Source organism: Amphibalanus amphitrite, unplaced genomic scaffold, assembly GCF_019059575.1.
Source record: "Amphibalanus amphitrite isolate SeventyFive unplaced genomic scaffold, NRLGWU_Aamphi_draft 000671F_arrow, whole genome shotgun sequence".
NCBI lineage: Eukaryota > Metazoa > Arthropoda > Thecostraca > Balanomorpha > Balanidae > Amphibalanus > Amphibalanus amphitrite.
The window spans coordinates 70,240-88,666 of NW_024882165.1; the positions used below are offsets into that span (position 1 = coordinate 70,240).

General features: G+C 48.6%; 2 protein-coding genes across 5 annotated transcripts in view; both read left to right on the forward strand.

Moving 5' to 3' along the window:
• Nucleotides 1–11,596, forward strand: part of LOC122364352 (mucin-19-like) — a 55,069-nt gene extending 43,473 nt beyond the window's left edge. For all 4 annotated transcript variants that reach the window (XM_043334646.1, XM_043334647.1, XM_043334648.1 and 1 more), the window contains 2 exons: nt 5,555–5,698; nt 10,911–11,596. In XM_043334646.1, the coding sequence (XP_043190581.1) occupies nt 5,555–5,698; nt 10,911–11,057 (291 nt within the window). In that variant the 3' untranslated portion in view covers nt 11,058–11,596. The remainder of the gene's footprint in view (nt 1–5,554; nt 5,699–10,910) is intronic.
• An 810-nt stretch (nt 11,597–12,406) lies between these two features.
• LOC122364354 (phosphoethanolamine N-methyltransferase-like) lies at nt 12,407–17,723 on the forward strand. Its single transcript, XM_043334652.1, has 9 exons — nt 12,407–12,480; nt 13,204–13,353; nt 13,497–13,830; nt 15,159–15,304; nt 15,524–15,700; nt 15,917–16,093; nt 16,219–16,450; nt 16,638–16,789; nt 17,071–17,723. Exons 1-9 carry the CDS (start codon nt 12,460–12,462, stop codon nt 17,188–17,190), a joined length of 1,509 nt encoding a protein of 502 aa, XP_043190587.1. The 5' UTR covers nt 12,407–12,459; the 3' UTR covers nt 17,191–17,723.
• The last annotated feature ends 704 nt before the right edge of the window (nt 17,724–18,427 follow it).

Consider the following 18,427-nt stretch of genomic DNA (forward strand, 5'->3'; position numbering starts at 1 on the left):
ATGTGTAGACATACAGACTGAGGGTCATTCCTTCTTTAAGGACTTGCAGTCGTCTGCTGGTACCTTCAGGCAGCTGGTTCTCTAGTTGATCTAGGTCGTCCGTTTGAGCCGACAGTCTGTCTAAACTTTCGACCCGGTTCATACGAACACTTTCCACCTCCAGTCTTCGGACAGTTTTGGCTGCATCGGCAAAAGTGTAAAAGTCAGCTTTAAGTCTTGACGGATGTGAGAGATCTAGGTCCCAATCGATGTCAGAATAACTTATTCGCTGTCTGTGCATTTTTTGCACCTCAAGCTCGTATCTCAGGTCTTCCTTGTCCACGGCGTCCTCGCCAGTGGACGTGCTGCACTCGGCCTCCCCCGGCTCACCTCCGTTCAGCAGGTCCCGGTACAGAGCCAGAACGCACGCCTCCTCACTTGGCAGCGCCCCTCTCCCCAGCACGCCCCTGTGCGTTTCTCTGAGGCTTATCTCTTCAAAGGGCCTCCATTCCTCAAGTTTTGGGTAGGTCTTAGAGCGCGCCAGTGCCGCCCGCGCGGACGCCATCTCAGCAGGATCATCGTCGGATGCTTCCAACACCCGCGTCAAAGCCGCTATACGCTCATCGACACTTTCTGTTAACGCCTCACAAACCATCTTCTGCTCAACAAACGCATCGTCCCTGGAGCCTTCCATCTCGTGAGTGTCGGTCTGTGGTATTGCCTGCAGGGCGGCTGCCAGCGCGACAGCCGGCTGGGGCTTCTGCAGGTTATCGAACGGGACAGACATAGCCGCGTCCACCGCGGCAGCCGGAACTTCGCCGCTCAAATCCGTCTGACAAGTCCGCGCTCGCCTCGTCATGGCCAGGACTTTTGACACGCCTTTACGTCCATTCTTGGTTCGAACTTTTACAACTCTTGCGTATTTTCTCATAGTTAGTCCCCTCAGTGACCGGTCACACGATATAGGCCCCGGCTGAACAGACACCCGTGTGTAGATCCGTGTCCAGAATGAAGTGAAAACAGATGTGCTGATCATCAGCCTCCGTGCTGCAATCAGGACATTGTCTCACTTCATGTATAGTCCTCGGTCAATATCTTTATATCTACACTTCCGCTTGAAGACCCCTTGGGTGGCTCAGAGCTTTAAAAAAATCCCAGCTTCTAGCCACAGCTTCTTCTAGCCAGTAAGCACATCCAGTCCGGTCACTGCCTTCAGTCAACTGTCAGAACTCCGGCACTCATCGTCTCTTGACGGCTCTGCGGACACCACTGCGGCACAGCGGGCTCCGTCTTACCTCAATAGGACTTCCGGCGTTATCCTATCACACTTTACCAATGGCTGCCGTGGCTGATAGCAGGTGGGCAGATAGGGAGACGGCACCACTCGATATCGGCTCAGCACTCTGACGCCGGGCGACTTGTTCGTGCAGCGGAGCTGTTGATGGGCAAGCTAGAAAGGGAGCTTAACTATTTATTTGACGTGCAGGGATGCTTACACACAAATCGCAATCTGTTTTCGAATTATGTGAAAATGACTGGTCCACCGGGACAACCATGGTATGAGCAAGGGGGTATACCTGTATTTTTTAGGGTTTGTATTTTTTGGCTGGATCCCTCCCCCCTAATCCTGAGACAGTGGCGGTGCCCCTTCGTGTAACCCGGCCGGGCCCGAGGGGTAATCCCAATCACCACAGCTGTAAATAAGGAAGCCACGGAAACAAAAAGGTACCAAACAAAAGGTCTCGAGTTAATTCTAAATCACCTACAAATGTCAAACTCAGGTCATTTTTCAAGGTCAGGGGTCAAGGTCAAAGGAAAACCCGTCATATATGTGGTGATCTCGAACTAAGTGTTCCAGGGGACGGTAGGATGCATGAAATCGATTAAAACGGGTAGGAAATGAGAGAAGTGAATCTGAGGATCCGATTATGTCCTCGAAATTCAAGGTCAAGGTCAAGGTTATGCTCAAAGTTGATCTCAAACTTTGAACTTTGCATTTTTCATAGATCTTATGTACAAGTCCATAATGTTTCGAGATTTAAAGCTTACACTGTAAAAAATATTGACGAGCTATGTGTCAAAACAAGGGTCTCGAAACAGTCACCAGGTTGTCAATGCTTCCGGTACCTACCACTTGACTAGTTACCGCTTAGTTAGCTTACAGGCTGAGAACTATCCAGATCGTTATGACCCGGTATTGTAATGATACCCTAGGTGTACCTTTGTTTTGAAGTGCTGAATTAACTATCAAGGTTGTTTGACGTTTGTTTTCGCCTCAATCCGAAACGAGGAAGACCCTCATCAAATTATTAGGTGAAAGCCAGCCTCAGGATGATCAAAATACTAGGGGTAGTTTTGTCATAGTAATCTGTGAAGGTTGAGGAACAAGCCGTAGCAATGCACTCGTCACTAAACCAGCCTGAGATTATTCGCCAGGTAGCGGCTGCGTTTCCCTACTTGCTGAATCATGTTAGCAACTTTCCATTTCCAGACACTTTTTACGGCAAATAAATTGTTGGGTTATTTGGAAGGTGAATGACAATTTTATTTCTATAAGTCAATACATTTGTATTTCCGATTGCCCAAAAACTTTTTTTTTAATCGTTTGCGGTAGGTTTTTATTGTTCGCAATAAAGTTGCGCACCTGTGAATCCTTCACTTAATGCGTTCCCGGCTTCCCGGCGCCAGCTGTTGCGCTGTGCCGTGCCGGTTATATGGCCTTGGCCGTGCCGCGTTCGGTCGGGGGTGCGCGAGTCTGTGCAGTGCGAGTGTTTATCACTGGGCAAACCTGTATCGTTTCCATTTGTGCAGTGTCTAGTTATGAAGAATTGCTTGCCGATATATGACCTGCAGTGATCGACGTTCTGATTCAATAACTTGCCATAAGCCATTATTCTCAACCAAATCGCGCAGAGACGTTTGCAAAGTTGTCGAGGGGGGGGAACAAGAGCGATTTTAAATGAATTGCTCTCCATGCAGTGCAATAGGACTTAGGTTTAATTTTTCGAAAGTTGTGGAGCCGCCCCCGGTGTCCGGCCTGGCCAACTCTCTCAAGAACCGACAGCTAACGGAACACTGAAGTTTCACTACGACGATTTCCGCCAAAGTTATGAAGAAAGGGCAAGTGCAAGAAGTACAAAACTTCTCTTGGTAATCAAAACTTAGGTTTGGCAAATTCCAAACCCTAAGTCACTACAACTGTGGATATAAATAAGCTGGTTATTGACGGCCAAGCTCTGGCCAATCTGAGGTTCAGACCTATCATCAAGTTCATGAGGCAGCTGCGGTTGGGCGGCTCACGGGCTCCACTGCATAGGCTCAGACAGGTACTCTACAAAATGTCGTCTGTGTTCTTAGGTTCAGATCTATCGATAGGTATGTGCATGCTTCTGATTCGATTGATAACTGTAAACGGGCGCTGGAAGTGAAAGATTCGCTTGATATACGAAAGGTGCATTGCAAGAAAGCATATTATTTCAGAAATACACTTTCATTTTATCTTGAGCGTTTTTGGAATGGGCCGGATGAATTCGTCATCAAACTGGTAAGGGATTTCGTTTGAAGACCACCGATATTTAATAATATGATGGTCTTCAAACGAATTCGCTGGCAAATTCGATGACTGGATTGGGCGGCGTAGGATCTGCTGGTCATCTGACTATGGGTTGAGCAATACGTTAGTTTTGACCTAGTTTGAGCTTCATTCGTTAAGTAGGAACAAGACGATGCTTCTTTTGAGCATCGTCACTAAACAAGCCGCCCTCGTTTTGACATTGTTTTTCGTTATTATTGTTACTAGGTACTTTGTTATCATACACAGCATTAACGAGGACCTGCTTCCAAAACAAGGCAGAAACGCTCCAGCTATTTTTGGGACGTGGTAAAAACTAACCGACACCTGGTAACTGTCATCTGACGAACACAAAACAAGCCAGGGGCTCGCAGCGTGTGTCAAAAGTAGGATGCAAAACTAGTCTGTACCCCCGACATTTAGCGTTGAGAATCATTTGACGAGGGGCTAGTCAATATTTTTTACAGTGTATCAGGCCCCTATTTGTGGTTCATGTTACGATACAAATCTCCCCCAAGGTCAAGGTCACACAAGAATATAAGTATCCTTGCTAGAGGCTATTTTACTGATTTAATTCAGCCATAATATTTCAATAATTTTTGCTCTCCTGAGGCTCTAAATAACTGCTTAGAGCGAAATTGTTACCAGATTCGCGATCACCGGCTACGAATACATCATTTGAGACCCATCAGGTGTCAAAGCCAACCAAAGGTCATTCGAGGTCACATGAGGTCAACATAAAACTGAACTTTTTCAAACAACATATGTGTCATTCGACGCGTCTTGACAAGATGAATGCGTTGGTGTCACTGCGTTAGCCATTGGACCATTTTCGTTGAAGTTATGCACGAAAAAAAACTAAACCCCAAGCTCGGGGTCGTTGACCTGGCCTCTGACCTCATGTCACCAAATTTGTTTTTTTGTATCTTTCCGTGGGTCATATGCTACACAGCTGTGGCCGTAATTTGTCTTTATCTCTAACTATTTATGGCCACTGTCTAAATTTCACGTCTGTGAGGTAACACTTTGCCGTGCAGGAGTCCAGGAAAATTGACCATGTGACGTCATCAAGGGAGGCTAAGTCCAATTTTTTGCTTCAGAACATGTCAAAGTGATAGGGGAAAAGATACTGATAGCTTTGCGCCCCTGTTCCTAAACGTTCGGGAGTTATCGCAAATATTCACCAGGGGGCGAAAACGCGCCCCCTGCCCCCTTCAACCCCTCCCGGGCCCGCGAGGGATCGGGGCAGTTTTGATACGGTACAAAGTGCACCAACAGCCACACCTCGTTCAAAATGTCGGATGGGACAGCCTATCGGCCATTACGATGCATCAGCTATTGTCAATAGCTAGTCCACCGATTGTACTGAAATGCAGCCCTGTCAAGCACCGGTTGACATCACTCAATTTGTTCAACGCCACATTATCGGAACCGCTTCGGCTATGCCTAATCCCGAGATTTTCAGCAGGATTGGTGGGCTCGTGGGGCCACTCTGAAGAGCGGCGGGGAATGCGACTCGGCTGCAATCGTCGGCTCAGCTATCGGCCGCACAGTGCAGCTGTCGTTCCGGGGTCGACGTGGGCCCGTGTCTGGGTCAAACGTGCAGGTCACCTCTGTGACCTTACCGGGGTCAACATGTCAACTATATGTACTGGTCCCCACCGGTCACATGTCCAGGGTGCCAAAATAAATAAATAAATAAAAAACACACACAAAAACAAGAGCCAACGCCGACCTACGACTCGTGTCAGGAGCCCACGTCGAACGTGCCTGCTTGTGGGATTGGGTTGCCGATTCTGAAAACGATGGGATAGACTATAAATGAGCAGGAAAATTGAAGGGGATTAGTAAATACAAATTAATGGAGAAAAGGCAATCCCAATCCACAAAAAGATTTAGAACACCACCGATCCTATGCCTGTGTCGACTGTTTGATGCGACTCGCGTATACCCGACCTCCGCACTCGCTTCCCCACGTGACTCTGACTCATTCCTCGCCGCCAGCTGCTGGTGAAGGACCCCGCACTCCGACTCGGCTCTCCCGAGTGTCCTGCCGGCGGTGTCTGCAGCCAGCCCTTCTTCCGGCGGGTGGACTGGTACCTGGTGGAGCGCAAGCAGCACGATCCGCCGCCGTTCAGACCGACACTGGTAAGGCCAATGTGGAATACCCCACAAAAAGATATAGCGCGAGAGAGGGATCGCAGGATGGTTTATGTAATGCATCATTTGACATGAATGTGAATAGTGGATGCTGTGCAAACGACTGGGATTTTCAGAAACCAATGCAAAACACATTGGACATTCCCAAGCTGCTGATGTGGTCATAGGACATAGTTTCATCAGGCGCCGTATTTGGTTACACGAGAAACAAGGTCAGAACACTGAACATAAACTATTGCGGACACTCCCTAGCTCACAGAATCGGAGCGACATAACACTCAGTCCTGTGGCAGGCGGGTGGATTCCACTGTCCGACAAGGTCGAATAATAGACCACGTGGTCCGATAGTTGTCAGTCGGTCTAACTCAGCAAAAACGTCGGATGACGTCATTAATATACACATGACCGTCCTGCTTGGAAGTTTTGATACCAGTCACACTGCGTGCTGGATATTCGCATGCTTCTTATATTTGCACTGTAGGTATATGGCCGATATGCACTGTCGCCTATTACATAATATATAAACATCCAGATATTGTAAACGTATCGAAAAGAAGCAATGCCTCGGACCCTCTCATTCGGGTCTGAGGTCATTCGGGGCTCTCACTGTGCGTAAGCTGCCGTGACTATGTTTCTAAGCCGTCACTGTCACCGAATGCATCACAATAATATCGATTGTACAGTCGTGTACAGGTTGATGGTCCCCTACTCTTTATCCACCGGGTTCCTATGGCTCAGCATTGGCAGCAGCCGCCTGGTACCGGTAGGCTGTGCCGCATGACCCGAGAGTGAAGCGGCACAGTCTACCCACGCCGTTTGACATCGGCTCGGGTCGCCGGGTGGAGCGCTTTGTAGACCAGCTGTTGCGTCAGACCAGCGCGGGGGGAGGGGCTCGTCTCGGTGGTTGGCGTGGGCTGGCGAGTGGTGTGGGGCGTGTTGGTGGACCATGGGGGCTGGGCGGGTGTGTGTGGTCACTTGCTGCATTGCACATTTTGCGTCGCTTAACAATTGCATTCCTGTTTTTGCTAGGCACAATGCACGGAAGACCCAGCGAATATAATTTACTTTACTTGTGCATTGTGCAAAACGTGATTTGGCACGGTATCGAGACAACCATAGGTCTTGTGCCTATGCATGATATTTAGACAATACGTTTATGAAAACGGTAGATTGATGCTGGATGTCAATTCGTATTGCTAAATGTCGGCACGAATGAATGAATGAATCAATCAATCAATCAAACAATCAATAGACAATAAAACCGTTTAAATGGCTCGCAACCATTAATAACAATCACACCATCCTAACTCGGAAAAACAGCCGGAGCCCTGATGAGGCTCGAACCGGGACTCCACGCTGTAAATTTTGCCAATGATCCATCATCATTCCACCAAGCTAGAGTAACCGGCACCCGAACCCACAAAAACATTAATTGACTTTGCCGCCGACCTCCCGGCCCCGCCGCCCGCCCGGCCAGACTTTGCCCCGGCCATAGCCACCATCCGGTGTAGCTCAGCGTAGGAGTGCTCGACTGTCAAACTGACCGGTAGTGACGGGCCCGGTTCGAAACGCTTCGGATGCTGGATGTTTATTTCTCGGTGGGAGGCTTTACGTTTAGTCCACTTTTCAGAAAGATCATTTGGTGACTGACCTGTTTTCTTTCTTTGCCGCAACTCATGAGGAGACCGTATGCACCCTTACCTGTCCTTCCGCACCCCACCGGTAGTGAGGGGCCCGGTTCGAAACGCTTCGGATGCTGGATGTTTATTTCTCGGTGGGAGGCTTTACGTTTAGTCCACTTTTCAGAAAGATCATTTGGTGACTGACCTGCTTTCTTTCTTTGCTGCAATTCATGAGGAGACCGTATGCACCCTTACCTGTCTTTCTGCACCCCACTTGGGAGATGGGTGGTTGCCCCCCCCCCCCCACGGGTTTGTGAATATCTCTAAAACGAATTTTTAGAGGGGGATACGATCGGTTCTATGCGACAAGTGACCACACACGCCCAGCCCCAGGTCCGCTCACTCCCTACCCATATCACCCCCTCCCCACACCACACTCCAGCCCGCCTCATCCACCGAGCCGAGCCATGACGAATTGACGAGCCTAAGCGCCCCGGGGCGCGACCTGTCAGCGAACCGGCGGCGGGGACGCGGGCCAGCGGTTCAGGTTGCGTGCGCCGCGGGGGCAGGGGCGCGTCCAGGCGTCGGGGACATCGAGGCGGCGCGAGCTGGCGCCGCCACGGCGACACTGGACGAGACCTGATAATTGGACACCTCAACATTCAGTCGTTGAAGCCCAAACTGCCGGATCTGCGAGACGACATTCATAGAGGAGTTCACGGATTTGATATATTGTCACTGTTATTATATAACAGTGTTCGCTGACAGGTTGCGCCCCGGGGCGCTGAGGCTCGTTATGGCTCGGCTCGCACGGTTCGTCGGAAGGTCATCTCAGGCTCAAAAGAAACGATATATACCATTCGAAAGCTGACGGAGAGCTGAATCCAAAAATGTAATTTTCATCAAAATCGATCGATGGCCTTTTTTGAAAATTGCGTTTTTGTAAAAACTTAATAATCTTTTATTCAACGGGCTGTCCCGGACATTCTTGAAAACATAAACATGTATTTTTGAGTTCCAGTGAAAGCTGAACGCCAAAAGAACAATATTTAGCGAAGCAATATTTCCAAACATTAATATGCGTCTCCCACAGCCGAAAATAAGGCGCAATCACACAGCTCAGTATCACGATGGACCAAAGTCAGCCACACAGAAGCGTGAAATGACCCTTATCGACTAGCAGACCCGGCGCTCTCGGCCCGCCTGACCGGCTACGGAAAGAACGTTCGGCTCTCGTTCTACTAAACAAATGTCGTATTTGTCAGTTTAGCTGTCCACATCGCTATTAAAGTTATTCAGGATACCTGTGAAGAAAATTCATTGTTCTGTCATCTTCACATCATGCATTAATTTGCATTTGTTCATGTCTACTTTGCTCAATTGAGCTTGGTATCATGCCCATATAAGGAAAATTGGCCGCGCTGAAATGTCAGAGGTTGCACCCGCCTCAGCTCGGGTGGAGTGGGGGTAGCGCCCGGCGGGGCAGGGTAACCTTTGACCGGTCGCACGGCCGAGCAGCTGTCACCAGTACAGCCTCTGACAGTGAAACCCCGCTCACTTCCACTGCGCGGGCACTGATCGCAGCTGGATGGAACAAAACATGTATAAGAAAATGTAAATTAAAGCATGTTGTATATCGAGCAGAACAATGAATTTTCTTCACAGGTATCCTGAATAACTTTAATAGCGATGTGGACAGTTAAAGTGACAAATATGACATTTGTTTAGTAGAACGAGAGCCCAACGTTCTTTCCGTGGCCGGCCAGGCGGGCCGAGAGCGCCGGGTCTGCGAGTCGATAAGGGTCACTTCACGCTTCTGTGTGGCTGACTTTGGTCCATCGTGACACTGAGCTGTGTGATTGCGCCTTATTGTCGGCTGTGGGAGACGCATATTAATGTTTGGAAATATTGCTTCGCTAAATATTGTTCTTTTGGCGTTCAGCTTTCACTGGAACTCAAAAATACATGTTTATGTTTTCAAGAATGTCCGGGACAACCCGTTGAATAAAAGATTATTAAGTTATTACAAAAACGCAATTTTCAAAAAAGGCCATCGATCGATTTTGATAAAAAATTACATTTTTGGATTCAGCTCGCCGTCAGCTTTCGAATGGTATATACCGTTTCTTTTGAGCCTGAGATGACCTTCCGACGAACCGTGCTCGGTGGATGAGGCGGGCTGGAGTGTGGTGTGGGGAGGGGGTGATATGGGTAGGGAGTGAGCGGACCTGGGGCTGGGCGTGTGTGGTCACTTGTCGCATAGAACCGATCGTATCCCCCCTCCAAAAATTTGTTTTAGAGATATTCACAAACCCATGGGGGGGGGGCAACCACCCGTCTCCCAAGTGGGGTGCGGAAGGACAGGTAAGGGTGCATACGGTCTCCTCATGAATTGCAGCACAGCAAAGAAAGGAAACAGGTCAGTCACCAAATGATCTTTCTGAAAAGTGGACTAAACGTAAAGCCTCCCACCGAGAAATAAACATCCAGCATCCGAAGTGTTTCGAACCGGGCCCCTCACCACCGGTCAGTTTGACAGTCGAGCACTCCTACGCTGAGCTACAACGGATGGTGGCTGTGGCCGGGGCAAAGTCTGGCCGGGCGGGCGGAGGGGTCGGGAGGTCGGCGGCAAAGTCAATTAATGTTTTTGTGGGTTCGGGTGCCGGTTACTCTAGCTTGGTGGAATGATGATGGATCATTGGCAAAATTTAAAGCGTGGGGTCCCGGTTCGAGCCTCATCAGGGCTCCGGCTGCTTTTCCGAGTTAGGATGGTGTGATTGCTATTAGTGGTTGCGAGCCATTTAAATGGTTTTATACATGTCTATTGATTGATTGATTGATTGATTCATTCATTCATTTAATACGTGCCGACATTTAGCAATACGAATTGACATCCAGCATCAATCTACCGTTTTCATAAATGTATTGCCTAAATATCATGCATAGGCACAAGACCTATGGTTGCCTCGATACCGTGCCAAATCACATTTTGCACAATGCACAAGTAAAGTAAATTATATTCACTGGATCTTCCGTGCATTGTGCCTAGCAAAAACAGGAATGCAATTGTTAAGCGACGCAAAATGTGCAATGCAGCAAGTGACCACACACACACGCCCAGCCCCCATGGTCCACCAACACGCCCCACAACACTCGCCAGCCCACGCCAACCACCGAGACGAGCCCCTCCCCCGCGCTGGTCTGACGCAACAGCTGGTCTACAAAGCGCTCCACCCGGCGACCCGAGCCGATGTCAAACGGCGTGGGTAGACTGTGCCGCTTCACTCTCGGGTCATGCGGCACAGCCTACCGGTACCAGGCGGCTGCTGCCAATGCTGAGCCATAGGAACCCGGTGGATAAAGAGTAGGGGACCATCAACCTGTACACGACTGTACCAACTCCATTTTCATGAAAATCATGTAAAACTCATTGCTATGCTCCTTTCTCTTATACGTTTTCTTTTTTTTGTTACTTTAACGTACCGAAACCAAGACACTCATTTAAGGACGTTCGTCCCAGTACAGTAGCACACACAGCCATTTTATGTTCCCCGAGTGACGTCATATGCCGTCCCCAGCTGACAATGGCCGACTGCCGGTACTTCGAGGACGACTACACGACCCTGCCGGCGCGTCTGACCGACATCCCTGACGACGTGCTCGCCGAGGTGCGCCAGGATCGCTTCGCTAACTTCGACTACACCAATCCGAACATGACCGACTAGCCGACTTAGGGCTGTGCGAGGATCGAAGGCGTGTTGGAGCGGTGCTCGTTTAGCGGCCTGTGAGACGTAAGTGTGGTAAACTCTTCCGCTTAATATGTCGCATCAAGTATTGACACGAATTGAATAATTGCGTGCCAATAATCTGTTAAGTGCAATGGGAATGGCAGTGATAGGAATAGGAAAATCGACTGAAGAAAGTCGAAGTGCTTTTCCAATCCCATGGAGTACTTATTTTAATTGCATATAGTTTGTCAAAATACCGTAAAACGAATCATCCTCGATTGAATTCAGCGGCTTTCCGTGCGTGCTATCGTAGTGCTGTTGTATGCAACCATCGTGAATTATGAAATAACCTTAGGAAAGATGGACCGCTGGCAATACGTGCGATGTTAGTTTTTTTTATATACCTGTAGATATTACGACATTCCATTCATGAATGTCCTGCGGTCGCTTAGAAGCACCGCTGAACTGTGAGAAATGCATCAACATGAAAAGGCTGCCAAAATGAGACATGAAAATATATGGTAAATGGAAAAATATGTTTACCTGTAGATACATAATATTTGGTATTGTGCTGATTGAACAAAACATCCTCCGGACACCATTCGAGGAAGCGACACTCCCCACATAGAAAATTGATCCTTATTGATTTTCTGACTTGAGAGCTCAGTACACAAGGTAGCTAGCTTGTACCGTGGCGACCGGCGCCCTATCGGCCATAGACATGTGACATGTCAAGGTCAACGTCAGTTTGGTACATAATTATCCGATATTACACTACATAAAAACAGCATAATATGAGATACTGCCTTGCCTTCATGTCTACAAATACAACCGTTTTGGCAGCAGCATAGTAATTTTGGGCCCTTGGGCAGCAACATAATATGATATGATCCATAGTGACCACGTGGACTGCGATCATTCAGCACCAGTGTCCAGAGAAGACGTCCCACAACAAACACACAGTTCGAACCGCGTGACAAGACGGACAGCGTCAGCTCAGACCGGTTCATTAGGGCCATGACCTTTGAGCGCTCGTCGTACGAACGGCACACCACCACCGGTATGGAGAGCATCACCAGACGTGACCCGACCGAAGATACATACTCAATTACTCAGTGACGGAGGCAGGATAAATTCCACACCAGATCGCACGGGCGTCGCCAGATAAAGTAACGAAGGTGTATATTATTTACAACTTTTGAGCCCGCGCTCTGATCTGATTCTGTGCTTAAAACAGTCCGAACATGACGCGGAATAAGTGGAGACAGCCTCCGTGCTGAGGTATGCTGAGAACGCCTTTACGTAAACAGAACTCACGTCGATTTAAACGGCGGAATACTACAGCTGGAGTCCAGTCGGGTTCTCACTGCACAGCTGGGAGCGTCGGGTCCAGCCAGCCATGTCCTACTTGATAATACCGGTAAGTTTGTGGGGAAATATGCGACATGCACACATTCGAAGGCGTCAGTGTTCTGTAGGGTGCATTCCGATAATCGGTATGAACATATCACATCCATGCAACCGCATTGTTGCCGTACAGTCGGTTACAGGCCAATCGATACGGAGCGTTTATCCACCGCGGTTACCTATGGTGTCATGCCTCATTCAGCACACTGGCAGTAGTCGCCTGCACTGGTAGACTGTGCCGCTTGGCTTGAGTGTGAAACGGCACAGCCTATCCATGCCATATGCATATGGTGAAACTTATACGGGACCCTACGGCCTACGGTCGCTGATAAGTTTCATCTCCAGTTTCATGAGCTGGTTTTCATTCCGAGAAGATTTGGTAAATTTGGGTGTTGACTGTTGATGGCTTTGGATATCTCGAGATAGGTGGATGGGGTGGGGGGGGGGGGGATCGAAAATACATACCTACTCCGAGCCTCCCTAGCTGAAAAATCAGAGGGGCTGAGCCCCGCTAGCCCCCCGACTCCTAGTCATTATCGATCAGCCTGTAACCGACTGTACCTATTATAGTGACGCTTCGTAAGCAAAGCCAATCTGCCATTGGACAATAACTTCATGTAAGGTCATGAAACATTGCTTATAGAAATAAAAAAGCCTGCCTGTTGAAAGGAAGTCGACTAACATCTAGCGCCTAAATTACGGCAGTGAATAGTTACAGCTGACATTTTTATCACAGGCAGGCGACGAAGCCTGCAGTGTTCGTCAGCAGATGACGGACTACTGGGCGCAGTTCTCTGAACCCACACTAGAAAACATGATGCTTAACGAGGATGCTCGGCAGCTAGCTGAGCAGGAAGAAACGGAAATACTGGATTCGGTTCCGCAGGTAAGAGAGCTTAGAACGACTGAATAGTTCGTTTCGCGTCAGCTCATTTTTCATAAATTCCAATCACAAAAAGCATTGTATGCATATTCATTTTATCCAACACACGTTCAAGGTTCATCATATGAACATAAACATTTTGTCAGGTCGGTGGAATGCGGGTGCTGGAACTCGGCGCCGGAATCGGCCGCTTCACTCGGAAACTGGCAGAGCGTGCAAAACACGTCACAGCCGTCGACTTTCTGGAAACCTACATCGAAAAGAACCGTCAGAGCAACGAGCATCTGGGCAACGTCGAGTTCGTCTGCATGGATGTCACACAACTGAAACAGGACAACGGCCAGTACGACATGATCTTCAGCAACTGGCTCCTGATGTACCTTGGCGATGACGAGATCGACAAGCTGGTCAGCAGCATGCTTCGGTGGCTGAAGCCCAACGGTTACCTCTTCATTCGAGAGTCGTGCATCAAACAGTCAGGTGAGGAAAAACGAATGGTTGGCGGTCAGCTTAACCGAGAAAGGTCTGGGAAACTGAGAGCACTTACCTTATTTATCAGCTGTTCCATGGCAGGAAGAGTCCTAGGCCGTTTAAAATGCGCTTATAAAAAAGGCAAATGATGTAGTGCTAATCAGTAACAAATAACCAACGTTTATAAATTAACCCGCGCACCGACGGGGGTCTGCGCCAACTTCGCACCGACGGGGGGGGGGCGATTGACCGCCCCCCCCCCTGAGATCTGGAGAACGAAGCAAGATAGCGACAAGCGGTAAACGGCATCGGATACGCACGGACAAGGTCTACAATTTTTACTAAGATCATTTTCAGGTCAGGTCAAAGATGACGTCACAGGGGTCGAAAAAGTCAAAATGGCTGCGCTAGATATGGAAAGAGTTTTTCTCGAATAACTTTCGAATTAGTCAAGATAGAAACAAACTAAGGGCATCATCGTGATCCTCTCGTCAATCCGCATCGAATGATATATATATATATATATATATATATATATATATATATATATATATATATATATATATATGTTGACCTCGAAAGGTCAAGGTCAAAGGTTGACCTCAGGTCACGTGACCTCGAGGTCATCATGTATATCATTCGATGCGTCTTGACGAGCTGAACACAATGAGACCATCCGCGCGGCTGTATCTTGTTCTTGTACGGAGTTATTGGCAAAAAAAACGCTGGTGACCTTTGATGACGTCACATGACCTCACAGCTGCCCAACAGCAAAACAGACCTCAAGGTAGTGAAGGTTGATCGTATATGAAGTCATGTATGGTATATGTGGCCATTCCGACCCGTTTTAGTGGTAAAAACAGGGAGTTGATTTTCCCCCATTGACTTATAATGGGGAGGTCGCGAAATTGACCTGACCTTAGGTCACCGACATCAAAATTCCGAGATATACAAATTATAGCTACTAATGACCTAATAACATCCTGCGACTTTCAAAGGCCTCTGACATCTACTGTAGCTCTGGCACGGTGACAAAGTTGCAAAAAAGTGACTTGAGGTTGGGTCATTCAAAGTGACCTGGTGACCTGACCTTGAAAGTTAGGAGGTTCAAACTTGCACACCATGTGCAAAATTGATGAGAGAATAGTCATACCAAATTTCGCGGCGCGCTATCCGCAAAAAACCTCAGGGGGGGGGCGGATATCCGCCCCCCGTCGGTGCGCGGGTTAAATATGACGGCTGTCTATTATCGACCAGTTGTTCGTTATTGTACGTACGTCTATCTTTTATTCACTTGCTAGCTAGGTAAACCATCTCAACCCACTCCGGTATTCCAGGCAACAAGAAACGTCAGACCAATCCGACGTTCTACCGCAGTCCGGCACACTACTGCAGCCTTCTGCAAGGACCCAGCATGAAGTCTCCGGAGGCCGACTACAGGTTCACACTGCGCTACGCCGCCTCCGTCGACGTCTTCATCAAGGTCAGCAGCATGACCGATGAGGCCGCCTCTGATGGCTATGACGTGAAAATGACGCTTTTGCTGCGGGAAAAGTATGAACTCTTTAAGCGATTAAACTGCATATAATTTCATTGGCTATTGTTTTACCTAGCGAATTTGCCCTATGGTATTAGTTACTCGTACATCAGGCAATAAATCGGTGTGAGAGCTATTTTCATCGTCTTCCCTTGTTTCTGGCAGTATTCCGGCAACCCGTACCAGCTGCTGTACCTGCTGAGGAAGACACCAACCAGCGACTACTTCAGCAGCTTCCAGAACTTCTTGGACAAGCACCAGTACTGTCTGAACGGCATCAAACGCTACGAGGCCGTCTACGGCGACTCATTTGTCAGCTGCGGCGGAAAACCAGTCACAGAGGTTCGGAATGTACTTCCCTTATTATAACCATTCTTAAATTCTTAATTTTGCAAGCTATACTGCGAATCCACTCATGTCACTGTCTTCTTTGAAGGCTAGTTGCAAAACTGATTGAATAATTGCAGGCTTTACTGGTCGTAATACATGTTGTGTTTTCGCACAGAACTCTGTAATGTGGCCTCAGCCGTCAGTCCGTGACCCGCCTCCCTCCCGCAGCGGCTCTGCGACCGGCTGGACCTGCAGGCCCACTCCCGTGTGCTGGACGTGGGCACGGGGCCGGGCGGCTCAGCCATCCACATGGCATCCCGCTACGGCTGCCACGTCACCGGCATCGACCTGTCTGCCAACATGGTGACGGTGGCGCTGCAGCGACAGGCCTCCCTCCCTCCGGCGGTGAGTCGCGCGCCAACGATCCGTACTCGCTTACCTATAGAAAGTTGATTTTACAATTACTGCAGTGCATCTGTGTCATATCTGGGTCATACATCAAGCAAGCCCAAACCATCGTTTCTCCGCAGGTCCGCGAACGGTTGCGGTTCGAAATCAGTGACATCACGGAGCGCGAGTACCGTGACGCCAGCTATGACGTCATATACAGTCGGGAGACGCTGCTGCACGTGGAGGATAAGACGGCCGTGCTGGCCAAGTTCTGGCGGTGGCTGAAGCCCGGCGGAAAGCTGCTCATCACCGACTACTGTCAGGGAGAGGGCCAGCTGAGGAACGAGTTCCTCGAGTACAAGTCGGCGAGAGGTGAGGAATACATGGTCGATTGATATTTCTATAACGTACGAATTATCAGAACATGACATCAACGATGCCATCTGTTTTCAACATCCCTACAGGTTTATGACTAGCCCTGCCGTCTGCATAGCCATCATACAGGCTCCATCATCTGCCTACCCAGGTCGCTCGGACTGACCCTGCCGTCTCTCTACAGCGTACCGGCTCCTGACTCTTCAGGAGTACGGCGGCGTCGTGGAGGCTGCCGGCTTCACTGACGTCCAGGTCCGTGACCAGAAGGACGACTTCCTGAACGTGCTGCATCAGGAGCTGGACACCTTCAGAGCGAGGAGACCACAGTTTGTCGAGGTACTGATGTGCGCTGACAGAAGGCATAGACTAGAGCCGCTACTGAATACGCATTGCTTCTTAAATTTGGAAGTAGATGATATATTCAACTCCTACTTACGAGCAATGAAATTGAAATACGTTATTTCTTACATGAAAAAAATCATAAGAAGTGTTTTCCCGCAACGTCAATTTCATGGAATGAGCCTATCTGACGTCAGACGTGACAGTTTGTTGCTGAAGCATTGCTGACAGGGCTCCTTGAGGCTCTTGTGACAGCCAAACTGTTCATTTTCTTTCAGGAGTTCTCGGAGAGCGAGTTCCGGGACACGGTGGTGGGATGGGAGCAGAAAATCGCCCGCGCCACCGACGGCAGCCAGGTGTGGGGCCTCATCGCCGCCCAGAAGCCCAATGAAGAGTGAACTAGCTCTTTGTCTGCCTCGGAGAGAGGAACTACTTCCCCAGAAACCGCCGGTCTTGAGGCCTGCCATATTTCATTTGTATTCCCAGGAGGCTGATAGGTTGTGGGCATACATGATGAGCTCTAGCTTTCGTGATGTTTGAATGATACTGGTCAGTGTGGCAAGCCAGAAAGATGCATGATATTTTTTTCTAAATGGAAATGAGTGTTATCACTGTTTACTAACAGTGCAGTTTTAACAGTGTTAACTGTGTTATAGATACCGAGCTCTATAGCTTGTCGACAAGCATGTGTGATATTTGTATGAATTTATTGCTATAATGTTTGTTTGGGAATGGTGCAAAAAACGTGCTGGCTAGTGGGTAAAAACACCAGTGACTATTGTTTTTTCACCAACGCTGATACATGTAAGGTAGGTACTTGAGACTAGCGCGCTATACGTGGCCAATGCCCAAAATATCAGATAGGTAGGTAGTTATATCCGCTGATGCCTATGCATCTGTGAATGTTCACTCAATAAACTGAATCAAAAGTTTTTGGTTTTCCCTTTGACTGTGCAGTGACTCAAATTGCCATTTTTGTAAGATTTATTTTGATTCACCAGTGCTTATACGACATGGCTGAGGAATGTATATGAATAAGGCAGGAACTTGAGATTTCAAACAAACTTATTATTTAATTCTACCTTTAACCCGTGTCTGGATGTGGGTCTCAGCCAGCTTCGCCAAGATGGGTGGGGGGGGGGGGGGGAGGGAGGCGAACTCATCTTGGGCCAGGCGCGGATACAAGGGGGGGGCCATGGGGGCCATGGCCCCCCCCCCTTGGCCGATTTTTTTCAAAAATAAAATAAAAAGTTAAAAAGTTAAAAAGCTGAAAAGGGGGCCTCCTGAAAATAAAGTGGCCGAAATCCGATGAGTTTTTTTTTAGCCTACCCACTTAGTTATTTCTTAGAAGACTAGCTGAGAAGACTTCTTTGTTAGAAGATTGGTAAAGCTTTTCATTACTTGGAGGTCTCTTATACTCACAGAGATGACCACTTTTACAGGGCCTCCTAACCTGCACAGAGGGCCCCCAAGCCTGCACAGATGTTGAGATGTTGCCTGAACAGCTAGATAAGCTCAATAGACGCAGTTTTTTGGGGGGGGGGCCCAACAAGTGGGAAGATGGGGCCTCCAACAGGTGGGATTATGGGGGGGGCCTCCTGGTTTCTAATGGCCCCTCCCTTGGAGATTTCCTGG